General features: G+C 43.1%; 1 protein-coding gene across 3 annotated transcripts in view; it reads right to left on the bottom strand.

Annotated features, from left to right (window-relative positions):
* Window positions 1-16,874, bottom strand: part of usp43b (ubiquitin specific peptidase 43b) — a 123,690-nt gene that overhangs the window by 86,972 nt on the left and 19,844 nt on the right. For all 3 annotated transcript variants that reach the window (XM_034711471.1, XM_034711472.1, XM_034711470.1), the window contains one exon: window positions 4,465-4,611. In XM_034711471.1, the coding sequence (XP_034567362.1) occupies window positions 4,465-4,611 (147 nt within the window). The remainder of the gene's footprint in view (window positions 1-4,464; window positions 4,612-16,874) is intronic.

The following is a 16,874-nucleotide window of genomic DNA, read 5'->3' as shown; positions in this document are numbered from 1 at the left end:
GGTTGTTTACTCTGGTCTGTACTGGTTGTTTACTCTGGTCTGTACTGGTTGTTTACTCTGGTCTGCACTGGTTGTTTACTCTGGTCTGTACTGGTTGTTTACTCTGGTCTGTACTGGTTGTTTACTCTGGTCTGTACTGGTTGTTTACTCTGGTCTGTACTGGTTGTTTACTCTGGTCTGCACTGGTTGTTTACTCTGGTCTGTACTGGTTGTTTACTCTGGTCTGTACTGGTTGTTTACTCTGGTCTGTACTGGTTGTTTACTCTGGTCTGTACTGGTTGTTTACTCTGGTCTGTACTGGTTGTTTACTCTGGTCTGTCCTGGTTCCTGGTTGTTTACTCTGGTCTGTCCTGGTTCCTGGTTGTTTACTCTGGTCTGTACTGGTTGTTTACTCTGGTCTGTACTGGTTGTTTACTCTGGTCTGTACAGGTTGTTTACTCTGGTCTGTCCTGGTTCCTGGTTGTTTACTCTGGTCTGTACTGGTTGTTTACTCTGGTCTGTACTGGTTGTTTACTCTGGTCTGAACTGGTTGTTTACTCTGGTCTGTACTGGTTGTTTACTCTGGTCTGTACTGGTTGTTTACTCTGGTCTGTACTGGTTGTTTACTCTGGTCTGTACTGGTTGTTTACTCTGGTCTGTACTGGTTGTTTACTCTGGTCTGAACTGGTTGGAAAAACATCCACACCGGTGACGCCATATTGACTGGGCAGATTGCATATCACCATCGACCGTGTCAGAATGTGAAGGCTTGTTCACAGGTGAATGAAAGCAGTTATTGGTTGTTCTTATTGGATAAAACTGCATTATTAGAATCATAAATAATGTAATATTCTTTATAGTTTGATCGCACATTATATATTGTTTATCCCGGATGTCAACATCGTTTTAAAAAGCCTTCAGATAACAACACCTATCAGGCTTCGTAGGTGTTACCAAGGTACTGTGACATTTCCCCCAGGCTGCTGCAGACTCATCATGACAGACCTTATCAGCAGCTCTACAGTCCTGACCTCCTGTCACGTCCTCTGAGGAGCCGTGTGCACTTTAAGACACTCTGCAGACTCCCCCACTTTCCTCCAAACCTCCCTGATCGCTCACTCTCATCCTGAATTAAAGGCCGACTCCGCTCAGACAGAGGACGGAACCTTGTTCTGTGTGATATATGAACAGAAACCTCAGACTGTGGAGCAGCTGGAGCTACAATCTCTCCATCATTGTTTTTTTAATTTGTGGAGGAAACAGAGGATGCTGGTGTTGCTTCCCCGGGCGTTACTACGACCTTGACTTTGTAATGATATCCTATGCTGACGATGCTCCCCGGCTCCTTTAGGGGAAAACTGAACTTTCTTCCTCTCATTGATACGAGCATTCAATACAGAGGAGGTTGCATGTCGGTCATAGCTGAAGGTTTGTTGTGCAGCCGTGGGAGTGTGAGGCTGCCTGCTCTCCAGACATTCAGAGCGAAAATGATGAAACAACAGAATAAATCACTGCAGTTAGCGCCTCAGGAAACAAAGGGCGCTGAGTTTTGGGGGATCTAATTGCAATAACTCGCCGACAGTAAAAGCAGCATTTCTCATAAATGATGCCACCGGTTATTACCCCTATAAAGCTTAAAAAGAAACACAACAGGGATGTCTGTTTGGGAAGTGAAAACATGTACTTAATTATACATGAAAAGTCGGCCTTAATGGCTCACAGCAGGGAGTTCAAAGTTCAATTCAAGGGGAATCCGGATGCAGGCTGCAGATTCATCCCCAGAGGAGACGAGCAAACGGAAAATCATTCACTGAATCTGCACACTTAGACAGACGGGTTAGCAAATCTTTAACACCACGTGCTTCAGAACTAATCTTTCCTTTTACTTTCTATAGAGGAGCCAAAGCTTAAAAAACAGATCTACAGTCTTAGTTTCAAGAGAGGAGAGAGCAGCAGTGGGGGATTGACTCTGAGACAAAGCAACACGAAGAGAGGGGCGTTTAAAAAGACAGATGCGTCACTATCTGGATGATTCACTCTGTTTTACTCCCTTTAAAAGGTATAAATATTTCCACACCTCTGCACAAACACATGTTGCACTTCTTCCTGCCTGCTGTGTGTCTCTGCTCCGCCCTCTGTCACAGCCCCCACCCCAAATCTCTGTGTTCACAGGGCGACAGATTCTGGTGCTTTAGTCACTTTGGTGTCACTTAATGATGCACACTGACCAACCAATATTGGTTTTTCAGGGACGATACCGATACCAATAACTGATATTATGAACAGATACACGATAACAGTAAAAATTTGAAACTTTCAGTCAAATTTTAGAATTTGGAACGTTACAAACTCCAACGTAAGACTTTGTTTAATTGGATGAAGCAGATGTTTAGTCAAACTGAAACTTTCAACATCATATACAGGAGTTAACAGTTAACCAGTTACACTTATGGTAAAGTTAAGTAACACAGTTGTGTGATGTCATTCCAATCAGATCCTGTTGTGGGACATCAGGTGAGAAAGAGAGGTGAGTAAAAACCACAGACTGTAATCGAAACGGCCTGATACATACCACCTATGAATGTAGCAGGCAGTAAGTACAACCTACTATATACTGTGTTTGAATTTAGTCTGTAGTATGACTGTTCTGTTCAACGTGTTCTGCAGGATGCTGGGCCAGACGTCACTGAATTACCGATTTCGGAAAGTGGAAGTAAACAAACGGCCAAGCTGATAGATAAACTGCTTCTTTCAATTTATAGTTTCAAAAGTTAAGAAGTGGTTTATATGTCATTTAATGATTTCTTCAGCACCTAAAAACTGAGTTCCCCCCATCAAAAAACGACAAAAAGAAGAAGCGTAATGTTAGCGCTGTGCATTATGGGAACAGTACGCGAGGAAAACTGGTCCGATGCAAACTGAGACATGATCCTGAATCAGTAGACATCCGGGTAGTTTTGGCTTACTGTAGATTTTTAGTACTACATACTACATACTGGATTTTGGCCAAATCAGTACACACTGCTAGTATAGTAGGAGGTTTCAAAAACAGCCATAGACAATATAAATAATGGTTTCTGGTGTTTCTGCAGCCAGCCTCTAGTGGACACTCGATGAATTGCAGTTTTTAGCACTTTCGCATGGGCTTCATATTTTAAGACCAGAAGAAGTTGCTGCTTGGTAAAAATAGACCCATAGGGTGCAGAGTCAAAGGAGGTCATTTTTAAATCAATTATTAAGAACTTCATTACTCCTCGTAGATTATTTAAAGCAGACATTAGGAGCAATGAGAGAGGACTAACCCACTCGGAGCCCGCAGGTGGAAGCCGGGGAGGAGGTGGGGACAAACTTCACACAGCACTGAGCAGAACAGCAGAGCGCTGCAAGCAGAGGCAGAGACAGGGAGGCTTGACGTTTAAATAGACCGCCGAATGAGGATGTTGAGATCAGCTGATGGAGAGGTGGTGACGTGTCAGTATGATGAGCGCGGCTCGAGTTGTCTGCCTGAACTAGCTTGCAGGCGGCGCTCCATTTCTGCAAAAATGAAGTGTTGATACAAACAATCGTCCAGATGCTGAATATTGACCCGGATAATTGGACAAGGCTGACAGCAGAAGAGAGAGACAGCAACGTCAATAGGTCCCTTTGTTTATCTGGTTTGACTACAGCTCAAAACCCCAGTTTCAAGTCAACCACAGAGCAAGTCTGCACCTCTTAGAGCCAGGTTTAGGTGGCATTAAAGTTGCACTTCAGGAAAAAGTTTCAGCCCTGGGTTCCTTAAGAGAGGACATTATAGTGATGCCATCAGAGGAGTTATCAAAGAAAGTCAGAACGTCTTTATCATTCAAAAGCATGAATGATTGACAGAAAAGCATCAGAAAACATCGGTCATCATCACCTCCTCTCCAACATGCTGGACATAAAGTCCTGAATCCTCCAAGAAGGAGACGATGAGGTGTTCAGAATATGAGTACAACAGGACCAAGAGAGGAAATCTAACCGTCTGAGACACAGATGTTTAAAAACGAACAGACTTAATGAAGTGAGGGTTGACATTCATAGAGTATGATTCCTGGAGATCATTCAATCACCATAACTAATAATTGGATCCCTATATATGAGGCACACAGGCTCTTAATACCTACTGCATTAATTCATGTACATAATAAGGAGCCATGTATTAGTTACGCATTAATTATGCATGCAGTTTAAACCTATGCAATAAAATGAGCGTGTCTGGAGGACGTGGGCTCAGACTGCAGGAGGGCGACACTCTGGACCTGATTCAGTCGCATCATGCATCAGAGGGAACTTCACAGATCCTCCTCTCTTTAATCTGAACCCAGCAAACACTACAAGGTCAGAATAACAATGCAGGGTAATGTTTGTGACAGAGGAAGCAATCTCAAGAACAGATGTGAGCAGAACAGAGGCAGACGTGGAGCGACACCTTGCTGCAGTGATGCTTCGCACATCGTTTCTTACCTCCCCGAGAGCCTTGATCTTGTTGTTGTTGTTGTGGGCGGCCATGTTCACGTCTTCGTGGACTCGGTCGAGCAGCCACAGGAGGAACTCCAGGGCGTCGTGTTGGGAATTACCACGAAACTGGGACCCATACTTGGACACTACAGTCTGGAGAGGAGAGGAAAGCACATTTTAAGAGAGCGCCATTTCACTGCAGCTACAAACTGATGACAGGTTTGATGATTCAGTTCATTTCACAAGCAAAGAAAATTATATTATTATCACTCAGTAAAATAAACACTGTTATTTCTCAGTCCATTTCATTCCCAGGAGTAACACGGCTTATCTCTTTCTACTGAGTCTCAATTTCACTGTAAACAGTTCCTCAGAGTCTTCCCTCTGGCTTCCTTCAGCGGTATGAACCTGAAACAGAAACTGATGTTCTTGTGATGTTCTTGTAATTAACGGGTCTTCAGTTTGCTGAAATAACAACATCATGATGCAGATTAGTCCAAAGTCCAAAGTCAAGCTTTGTCAGGTCTGTCCTCAAGAGGAGAAGAAAACTACGTCTACAATGTTTGTTTGTTGAATGGAGGTCTATGAAAGAGGATTAGAGACACTGATGTTTCTTTAGCTCTGACCTTCTTCACGGAATGTTCCATTTGTTCTAGAATTCTGACATCATCAAAGACAGAATTCTGACATCATCAAAGACAGAATTCTGACATCATCAAAGACAGAATTCTGACATCATCAAAGACAGAACTCTGACATCATCAAAGACAGAATTCTGACATCATCAAAGACAGAATCTGACATCATCAAAGACAGAACTCTGACATCATCAAAGACAGAATTCTGACATAATCAAAGACAGAATTCTGACATCATCAAAGACAGAATTTTGACATCATCAAAGACAGAATTCTATAACACTGTTCTTCCTGCTGACACCTGATTGGTGGATACTACTCAGACTACAGACAGAGACCAGGACCCTTCTCAGACTAAAACCCAGACCCTGAGATCCAGATTCAACATGTCTCTGAATCAGAATCTGTAATTACAGGTTAGTTGTAGCTGAAAGTAAAAAGCTTTGTCAGGTCTGTCCTCAAGAGGAGAAGAAAACTACGTCTACAATGTTTGTTTGTTGAATGGAGGTGGGATCCATCATTTCTGATGCTGCGTTCAGGGAAGTCAGGAAATCTAAACGCTGATTGTCTTTAGTGACACAGCATCAAGCAGATTAGTGTCTCAGTGTAAATGTTTGATGTAGAACAGATTGTTAGCTGCTCTTCATGCAGATATCCTCCTCACATTAACAACCATGTGAGCTGAGATGTCATTAAGGTTGATTGTGCTCCTCCTGTTTTTGCTCTCCATATGGACTGCATACATTGCAGTACCTGATTATACAGAACCAGTGAGTCTCCTGCTGAAAGTCCAGACCCCAGAGTACAGACTCTAGGTTTTATAAAAGGAATCTGCAGAAAGAGATTGGTGCGATCTAACTGAAAACAAATGCATGGTAATAAAAAAAGGTAGTTTTATGGCCCTCAATAATCCTAAAGTGTGTTAAAGTTAATTCCATACTTTGTTTTGGTGAAATGAAATCACACCGCTGTGCTAAGTTACCCTTCCTAAAAGGAACTCTTTCACATTAACGTGGTTTTGGCAGCCCTGGTGTTCGCTGGACGACTCTTCCTCTGGCTCCCTCACACCACGCTGATGAGAGAAATTCTTGAATTGCAAATTTGCACTAACTCTCTTCAATGGTTTAAGATTTTGGATTTGGAAAACATGCCTTTGTCTGAGTCTTGGGAGAAAAGTTTCACTCTTCAGAAGTGCTGCCTTACCTTCATTGAGTCTGAATGACTTTAAATAAAAGGTGCGAATAATGCTCCTCCTTTAAAGTAGGTTGAGGGCTACTTAAGCTCACACTCGGTGTAATGTGACTTCAGATGTGAATGGCACCCGAGTCAATTAGGCAGGAATTAGCTGCATGAACCGCAGCTGGCAGGCGGGAGCAGCACAGGCAGTGATGAGAGATTATAGCAGAGGGAACAGCAGACTGTAATCATTGCTTCATAATCCACTAATGTGTGATATTCCCATCTCACCATAATGTGATGGAGGATGTCTAATGATGAAGTTAGAGGCCTGTCGTGAAAGAGCTGCCAGTTCAGTTATAAAGAGAGATGGGCAGACACTGAATTCAACACAGATGTCTCAGCTTCAACAACAGGAAGCGCGGTACGAGTCGGGGATTCTTCTGAAACACAGAGTCGTTCGGTGTGAGCAGAGTTAGAAATCTTTGGGAGCAGAGCCGCGGCTGGAACTTCAAAGCGGTTTCTGGGATGTGCTTACTGACAAGTGCAAAAAAAAAAAAGTGAGCATAAAAATTCATAAACAGTCTTGGCAGAGCAATAAGGTTTTCTAATCTCCTCTTCTGATCTCATCTTGAAAGAGAAAGAGCCGCTTCCTTTGCCGCGCGGATCACAAAGTCAGAAAGTGATGAGTGTTGTCGTTTGACACACAAACTTTAAGATGAGTCGGTCACAGGACACAGAGGATGAATAAATACAGAGCTACTGTTCCAGCAGACGGAAAGAAGGAGGGAAATAAGAGGAAGGAACTGAAACACTGAATTAAGTGAACACTTCATTTACAGATCCGACTTCAAACGCCTCAGAGTAATCAATGTGGAGACCAGTGGAGGACAAAGTACATAACTTCATGACTTAAATCAAAATATAGATCCTCCTTTACTTTAAATATTACTCCAATACAAGTGGAAGTCACTCAGACAGTAATTTATCAGATAATAATATTTATAATATTAGGATAATAACATTTTGTTAATAGAATAGCGTTAGTGTCCCTGTTAGTAAGCCACGGTGGCTGTATTTGGTTCACAATCTTGGGAAATGAAAGTAGTCACTAAGCAGAAAAAAAGCCTGGGCTTTTACTTTGAAAAGCATACAGGAAGTGTAACCCTACTTTCTATTTCATGCCTGGGAAGTTTTTTCTTTTTGTAGATACAAATATTGTTCATAAAAGGTCAATTAAATGTCTATTTTGGCGTGTGAGATGTGCGCCTCATGGTAAAAAAGGCACGACTTATTCTTTAGATCAGGGGGTCCCAAACTTTTCAGCCTGCGACCCCCAAAATATAGATGCCAGAGACTCTCGACCCCCCACTGTCCCTCAGAGTGATTTAATGTGTCTTCATTTAGCTGGTCTGAAGAAAATGACCCTCCCTATATGAGCATGTGTCTGTGTTTCCTGTGTGTTATGAATGAACCTGCTGCTACTGATGCTTTAGATCAGGCATGTCCAAAGTACGGCCCGGGGGCCAATTGCGGCCCAAGGTCCATTTATTTAAGGCCCCAAGCTTCCATCTCAACTTGTGTTATTCATAGCAAAGAAATGAATCACCTTCTGAATCATCTGTACATTTGCAGTTTCTTTCAAGCACACAAACAAAACTAAAGTCAATCCAGAGACGTCTCAAAAAGCTTCATATGAACTACTTGTTGAAAAGCCAAAGCACTGGGAATTCTGCAAGACGGCAATAAAGAAGAAACACAGGAACTCTTAAAGCTGTCAGGTTTTCAAATTCATGTTTTTATCATGATGTGAAAATGTTCTTTATTAACACTAAAAGTTCAGATGACACAAAAAGAGGACACAAAATTATGAAATTGTGCAGAAAAGGCAAAATTTGGTGCATACAATTTTTTTTCCAAACTCAGGAAAATAATTATTTTGTTCTTAAAATGTTGTCTGCTGGTTAGAAAAGTCTTAAAAACAACATGAAAAAGAAGTTTGATGAAATCCAGATCATGATCCTGCCATAGGAAAATAATGATACAATTCCCACATTGCCCGACCCTAATGAAAAACATTTTCCTCCAGAAGAAGATAAAGTTTGCTAATCTTTACATGGTACTTCCTAGTTACTGTTTTATTGAGAAAACATTTAAAATAATTGTTATTAAATAGAGATTTCATATCTAACTTTTAGGATTCCAAAGTCTCAGTAGGAGTCACTGGCCCTGAGTATTCTGACAACATCATATGTGGCCCTCTTTGAAAAAAGTTTGGACACCACTGCTTTAGATCATTAACTGTTGACTAACTCTAAACTTAGGAGTCATCTGGAAACAAAGAAAGGCTGAAAACTTGTAACACTTTATATTTTCAAGGTTTTATTTCAAGGTGAGCTACTATTTTTATTGATATTTTTTACTATAATGGGTAAAATTTCACATCACACAACCCCCATTTGTGTCTCACGACCCCCCAGTGGGTCCAGACCCACACTTTGGGAACCCCTGCTTTATATTATCGCCAGCAGTCTGATATGTCACGCCAGTGTGTGCCGTCCAAACAGACACTGTTTCCCTTAAAGGTGACATATCATGCAAAATTGACTTTTTAATGGTTCTTTACCTGAAATCTGTGTCCCTGTCTACAAACCCCCCGAGAATGAAAAAAATCCATTCTGCCCCTGTTCTGATTTCTCCACCTTTCTGTAAATGTGTGTGAAACCAGCCGTTTCAGACTTCCGTGTTTTTGTTACGTAACAACAATATCCGGTCTGTCACGGAGTCAGAGCTCGGAGCTTGTTCAGCCCATAGACTGTATAAAATAATACTGAATCCCTCCTCCGTTTTTCATTCCCTGCACACATGTGTGCTAACAAGGAGCTTAGGAGGGAGGCATGCTAGTTGTAGGCTGTCTTAATAAACACAAAGGTCGCTTTGACTCCCCACGTCTGCAGATTTGAAGATCTAGTGGATGATTTTTATTTATCATGGATAAGTGCTAGCGCTAGTTAGCATAGCCACATAGCTACATGTTGGTAGCTGTGTACCAAGACACACGTCGACATGCTGACAAATAAAACAACAAGAAACACAGAATCTGTGACCAATGGTTCAGAAAGGTCCTGCTGCAGGCGCCTCTCCGTCAGGATCAGATTCTGGATCAGATTCAGAGGGTTGAAGTAACGCGGGTCTGTGAGCAGCCGTGTATATTCAGCCAACATGTAAACATTAGATCAACGTGCTGGAGAGCCGAGGCCACACCCACTTCCTGAGGGGGCGTGGTCAGAGAGAAAACAGAGTGTTCTGATGAGGAATGAAGAAGAGGGTTTTTCAGGCAGACCAGAATCTGATTTCAAAGTGTTTTTTTGAGCATAAACTTTAAAGACATGTTTTGGGGACCTCTTAGACCAATATATGTTGATGAAAAAAGTGTGATATGTCCCCTTTAACTTCTAAGTCAGAGGATCACTAAAGCACTTTTACACCCGTACAGTGTTTAAATCGAAGGCTTCAGGCAGCAAAATATCAACGCAGTGAAGAGAAGTTTTCTCAAAGTCAAGTGAGCACAATATTATCCTTTAAGTGTTTTAATTTGTAGGTTCCTTAAAACTAATCCTTTGTTGTGACTCAAAATTCAGTTTAAGACATGTTCATTATCTAAAATCAACGTGCATCATGAAACACATCCTCACATGAGGGCGACTGGAAATACCAATCCCTGCCTCCTGACCTCTGACCTCCCTATCCCACCTGACATTATAACAAACCGCTCTGATCAGACTGTCGGGGAGAACATTACGCTCAGTGCAGACGATGCTCGTAAACATTTAGCAGAAACGCTCTGACATAAACCATGAGAGCCGACTCATTTATGAGCATAAAGCTGTTATGCAGAAGTAATAACAGTAATTACCTCCAGCCTCTTGAAGGTGGCAGTTGTCTCAGTGATATAATTGAGGTTGTAGAAAACGCTGTGTTTATTGCCGCTCGCTGTGTCATAACAGCCACCGGCCAGTTTGTAATGTGTGTAATCGTGTAACCAGAGATGAAGTCCAAACAACACACAAGTCAATATAAGTATCCTCTACATCATGTACGCTGCACTGAATACTCAGTCTGGATACTGTGTGTCTTTGGACTCCCCCTGCTGCAGCACTTATTATCAGTTATACTCATATTTATCATTATTATAGTGTCCAGGTTAACACTCACTTTCTACTGTTATTATCGGCTTTGCTACGTCTCCCTGTCTCTTTCCACTTTTCTCTTCCTGTCTCCCTCTCTGCACATCAAGTCCAGCGGTCATTGTCAAAACTTGGAGAGAGAACAAAAAATAACCGATCCATGACGTCCTCATTTTGTGGCATGATAGGGAGGTAGACACACTGCAGTCCTCTGATAGAGAGAGGAGGAGGAGGAGAGATCATACTGGATATTCTCTCTCCTACCCTGATGTTGATTGATCAGCAGTTTGGGTGTGCGCCCCATGTACAGAAGCTATAGTCCTCATTGCAGCGGTCGCAGGTTCGACTCCCGGACTCGACCCTTTGCTGCATGCCTTCCTCTGCTCTCTTCTCCCCTCATTTCCTGTTCCATCAAATAAAGGCAAACATTTCCAAAAGTATAACCTTTAAAAAACAGCTGCTTAACACAGACACCAGCTGAGCAGAGAGAGAGGGGCACAGAGACGGATGCAAAGGGAGCACCAAATATTTCCTGTAGCATAGCTTACCTGCAGCTAACGTATTTCATGACCTTTTCTTTTTTAGTTCACTGACTTGAATTAAGCACTTTGTATGGCACTTCTTTGACCAAATAACAATCCTGGACATGACTTCAAAATAAAAGCATTGTGTGAAAACAAGGGGAGTCCATCCACAGAATAAACGGCGCATAATATAGCTTGAAAAGCATTCTGGAATATCCTTCATATTATACTTTGCACGCTGTTGACATAAATCCAGCTGATACAGAGTCACAACAGACCTCAAATACCCCTTTTCGACTGAGGCAGTTTCAGGACCGGTTCGGAGCCGGCGCTCAAGTGTGAAACGGTTTTTCATGTTTCGACTGCGAGTGAACCGTCTCCCGGCTGGAAAACCGGTTCCAGAGTGGCTCTAGAACCGAGAATCGCTTACGTCAGAGGTGAGGGGTGGGGGGGTATCCGTGATCAAAAACACAAACCAAACGTGTTTCCGCCATTGTCCTGCAGCAAAAAAATAAAAGAGACTAATGTAGCTCTAGCGAAAGTTCAGACAGGAAGACTATAAAGCAATCACAGCAGTTGTTCAATAGCTCACCCGCTTCCAGCTGCAGGCTCCTGAGCTGTCATTGGCTAATCAGCAGCGGCTGTCATCCAATAGCTCAGTGGCACGCCCTTATCATCAGCCTATCAACTCTCTGCTGTCTTTTTAAATATGTCTCTCTCTCCTGCTTGTTCCTTCTTGCATTGATGGCGCGCACCCCTCCACCTCCCCGTCTCCACCTGGTCTCTGCAGGTCTTCAATCCCTAGGATCATCAACCACCACCACCAGAGTCTGGACTCTAGGGGGATTTGTTCAGCTGCCAAATTCACGCATCCTATGCTCATAACATTATCCCCATAGAGTCCTTACACCAAAGATTTCTGTCAAGTTCCATCATTCATTCAGTTGTAATAAAGAACCTTTAATATTCAAATTGAGTCTCCTGATTGAAATGGACTCCAAGGCAGAGCAGCGGTCGGCCGAGGAGACGAGCTGCCATTGTCCTCCATCGTTGTTGTTGTGAGGGTAAAGTTCACACTAGCACTGCTGGGAAAAGCGGTCACGCAAATCTGACGTCAAGGCGTGCCTCTTCCATGGGCTCGAGCGGGGGGGGAAAACAAACGGGTGCTGCGCTGGTTCACGAGTTCAACCGAGTGAAAAGAGTTAATAGTATCATTTTCTGAGTCCTTGTGAGATCTGTTCAGAGATTATCAGTAAGTCTTCATTACTCCCGATTATCGGCATTTGAGACTTTGTAAGACACACAACTCACGCCGATAGGATGAACGATGTTGTCTGCTAACATGCATGTTGAAATGAAAATCAAGCTGTTCAAGAGCCGTCACGCAGCCAACATGCTTCCTGTGTGGAGCGCCCGAGGATACAGATAGCTGAAGAAACACAAGCAAGATCAACGTACTAAACCGGACCATCGTCTGAGTCTGCTTGAAGTTTGTTCCTTTTGAAAGGACTTTCCCTGTCACTGTTGCAAAGAGCTCATTGGTGGATGAAGTTGCATCTCTCTGAATAAAATAAAGATAGCTGTCTAACCTTCCTCTCTCTCGGTAAAGTGTTTTGATAAGTTTTGTTGTGATCTGGAACTACTTTTCCAAATCAACTGGGCGACTCGTGATTCTTCAGACTTGCCCTTTAATAGCTGCAGGAATCACTCAGGGTAAAAGTAGCCCTGGTCGGTGATCAATAGTCTGTTGCTGGTCTTCTGTGGGTCGTCTGGCTTTCTGCAGCCGGCATCATAGATAATCATTAAAGACCAACATGGCGACTGCAAATATTGACACATACCTGTGAGAAAGCTCTCCGTCGTCACTACATTTATCGAGCTGCCAAAAACAAATTCCCTGTCGATGCACGCAGCGGGGAGGATGACATTCCTACCGGGTCATCCAGCCTCCCTTCTCTCAGGCCTCTCATGTTGTGGAAACTGATAAATCGGCTGTTGAGTAACTGTTTGAGTTTCAGGATCTGGCCCCTCTGTGCAAACACAGCATCCTGCTGAGGGGGTGGGGGGTGGGGGGGTTCGAAAACCCGCTCCAGCAACGTCCAGATCAAACGCACACATCTGCCTCTCAGGTTGAAGAAACTCAACCCTTCCATTCTGACAGCAGAGACACATCTGTGAGAGAGGAACCTCAGGACGCCGCATCAGCAATGTGAAATCTCTCAGAGCGGCGAGTCTTCAGTGAACATTTATTAAAGCTGCCTCTCTCCTGTCAGACGGCCCAGGTGGGTCTGGAATGTGGCCCAGAGCCAGGTATTCATCAGGACTTTGTTTTGGTTTTTCTCCTGACTCTGCAGCCCGCTGACCTGCGAGGAGGCCGCTGTCGATTCATAACCTTCAGGAACTTTGGATCAAAGGAGGACGGGGTCTACATTTATGGACTAGATGCACAGGAACCGCAGTATTCATTTACCTCTCTGCCTCACGTCATTAACACTTCTCGTGCCACATGCAGATCACCTGCTGTGAGCACAGAGTATCAAGTGACTGACTGCAGCTTTATAAAACATGCTGTTGATGAGTTTTATCAAAACATCAGACTCACACTGAAAAGACAAACTGTAGGGGGGGCGGGACAAACAGAGGGATCTGTTCCTCCTGCCTGTTGCTGTCGTTAATGAACACTGTTGTTTCTGCGTCACTTTACAGGACGTGTTACAAACTAAGAGAGAATAAAAACAGTATCGCTGCACGCCTCTCTGAGCGTCGAGACTTCAACAACATGCAGTTAGTTTTAAGTCAAAGTTCAAATCAGTTTTCCTCTGCTCCCTGGACTGCCAAGTTTCTACAGTTACCATCTTATGTTGTTTCATCTTCGTCCCTTCGTCTCGGGTCGTTTTGTCTCGTGTCCTCTCATCTCTTGTCGTCCTGTCTCATCTTGTATCGTCTCATCTCGTCTTGTCTGATGCCGTGTCTTGTCATCTTGTGTTGTCTTGTGTTCTCTCGTCTTATCTCATGTCATCTTGTCTCATCCATCTTGTCTCTAGTCATCCTGTCTTGTCTCATGTCTTCTAGTCTCATCTCATGTCGTCTTGTCCTTTGTTGTATCGTCTTGTCTTGTCATCTTGTGTTCTCTCGTCTTATCTCATGTCTTCTATTCTCATCTCATGTCTTGTCTCGTGTCGTCTTTTTCCTTTGTTGTATCATCTTGTCTTGTATCATGTCTTGTCTTGTGTTGTCTTGTGTTCTCTCGTCTTATCTCTCGTCGTCTTGTCTCGACTTATGTTGTTTCATCTAGTCTTCTATCATGTCTCATTTCGTCTCGTCTTATGTCTTGTCTCATTTTGTCTTGTCCTATGTTGTATCATCTTGTCTTGTATCGTGTCTTGTCATCTTGGGTGGTCCTGTGTTCTCTCGTCTTATCTCATGTCTTCTAGTCTCATCTCATGTCTTGTCTCATGTCGTCTTGTCCTTTGTTGTATCCTCTTGTCTTATGTCGTGTCTTGTCATCCTGTCTTCTCTTGTCTTATCTCGTCTTCTAGTCTCTTCTCGTGTCTTGTCTCATGTCTTGTCTCATGTCGTCTTGTCCTTTGTTGTATCCTCTTGTCTTATGTTGTGTCTTGTCATCCTGTCTTCTCTTGTCTTATCTCATGTCTTCTAGTCTCGTCTCATGTCTTGTCTTCTAGTCTCATCTCATGTCTTGTCTCATGTCGTCTTGTCCTTTGTTGTATCATCTTGTCTTATGTCATGTCTTGTCATCCTGTCTTCTCTTGTCTTATCTCATGTCTTCTAGTCTCGTCTCATGTCTTGTCTTCTAGTCTCATCTCATGTCTTGTCTCATGTCGTCTTGTCCTTTGTTGTATCATCTTGTCTTATGTCGTGTCTTGTCATCCTGTCTTCTCTTGTCTTATCTCATGTCTTCTAGTCTCGTCTCATGTCTTGTCTTCTAGTCACAGCTCATGTCTTGTCTCATGTCGTCTTGTCCTTTGTTGTATCATCTTGTCTTATCTCATGTCTTCTAGTCTCGTCTCATGTCTTGTCTCATGTCTTGTCTCATGTCTTGTCTCATGTCTTGTCTCATGTCATTTTGTCCTTTGTTGTATCCTCTTGTCTTATGTCGTGTCTTGTCATCCTGTCTTCTCTTGTCTTATCTCATGTCTTCTAGTCTCGTCTCATGTCTTGTCTCATGTCGTCTTGTCCTTTGTTGTATCATCTTGTCTTATCTCATGTCTTCTAGTCTCGTCTCATGTCTTGTCTCATGTCTTGTCTCATGTCTTGTCTCATGTCATTTTGTCCTTTGTTGTATCCTCTTGTCTTATGTCGTGTCTTGTCATCCTGTCTTCTCTTGTCTTATCTCATGTCTTCTAGTCTCGTCTCATGTCTCGTCTCATGTCTTGTCTAATGTCTTCTAGTCTCGTCTCATGTCTTGTCTCATGTCTTGTCTCATGTCATCTTGTCCTTTGTTGTATCCTCTTGTCTTGTGTTGTGTCTTGTCATCCTGTCTTCTCTTGTCTTGTCTCATGTCTTCTAGTCTCGTCTCATGTCTTGTCTCATGTCTTGTCTCATGTCATCTTGTCCTTTGTTGTATCCTCTTGTCTTGTGTCTTGTATTAACATGTCTTGTCATCCTGTGTTCTCTCATTTTATCTCATGTTGTCTTGTCTCGTCTTATGTTGTATTATCTCGACTTGCATCATCTTGTCTTGTATCATCTCATCTTGTTTCGTCTCATTTCGTCTTGTCCTATGTCGTATCGTCTTGTCACGCCTCGTCTCATCTCATGTCATTTCGTCATGTCTTGTTTCTTCTCATGCTGTCTTGTCTCGTATAGACCTGCCTCGTGTAGTCTTGTCTGGTGTCGTCATGTCAGGTCACTAAACCGTCCCTCCAGACCAGAATGAAAGAGGTGATTACATGAAGCACTTTAATCCTGATCAGACTCTTCTCCCTGTAATTATTGTTCCTTGTAAACATCACTGATGTTCTTCTAACACCTGACTTTCTTCTGTCTGGAGTCTCTTCATATGGGAGCTCATTCTGCCTGCCGGTCTCATCCTCTGAGCTCTCTGATTATCTCATGATGCCTCTCTTCAGGCAGCTGTGGAGTTACTCAACAGGCAGTTTGAGCCGCGTGAACTCTGTCCTCCTACGGTCACAGACTACAGCCAAGAGGCCCGTCTCTGTCCGTCTGTCCGTCTGTCTGTCTGCACTAACACAGGAAACATTTCATCACAAACAAGAGGGAGTGTTTCTCTTTATCTATCTCCAAATCTTGGCCGAGTTGTTTCCATGCTGCTCCCTCTGATTGTTGTCTCGATAACATCCGAGTCCCACGAGATATTCCAGGGAGTTCACCAAATCTGCAAGGCGGGGAATTTTCCTCTGACGTCACACTCAGGGTGGGAAGCTGGAATATTTGTATAATGTCGCACCGATGAACACATGCTGCAGGTTTGCGAGTCGTATAAATACAGGAAATCTAATAAACCACAACTTCCCTAAACGATGAGCAGCTAGGAAGACAATGGAGACTGAAGATCCTCAGATTACTCTTTAGAACATTTCAGAGTGTGAGGACGAAATCAACGAGCACACAGAATACAGGTCAAGCTACTCCTGCAGCCATGTACTTACACTCCTTTCCTACAGAGTAATTAGCAAGTCCAGGAATAGATCCATTCTAAAATGTCTTTGTTAGCCGCCTCGTATTATCTGAGAGACCCAGAGAAAAGAGCTGCAGCTAAAGAACCAAGGATAGAAGCATTAGGGTCTCCTGATAGAGGCTCCATCACGGCCCCTGATCCTCAGCGAGGGAACTTACTAAAGTGGAAAGTGTTTCTGTAAATCATCTCCGTCCTGCGCCGACATACTTCTTCATAAAAACGCTCTACACCT

This window comes from Notolabrus celidotus, chromosome 20 (genome assembly GCF_009762535.1).
Source record: "Notolabrus celidotus isolate fNotCel1 chromosome 20, fNotCel1.pri, whole genome shotgun sequence".
NCBI classification, from domain to species: Eukaryota; Metazoa; Chordata; class Actinopteri; order Labriformes; family Labridae; genus Notolabrus; species Notolabrus celidotus.
The sequence above is the reverse complement of the archived record's forward strand: the minus strand, read 5'-3'. Positions and strand labels throughout refer to the sequence as shown.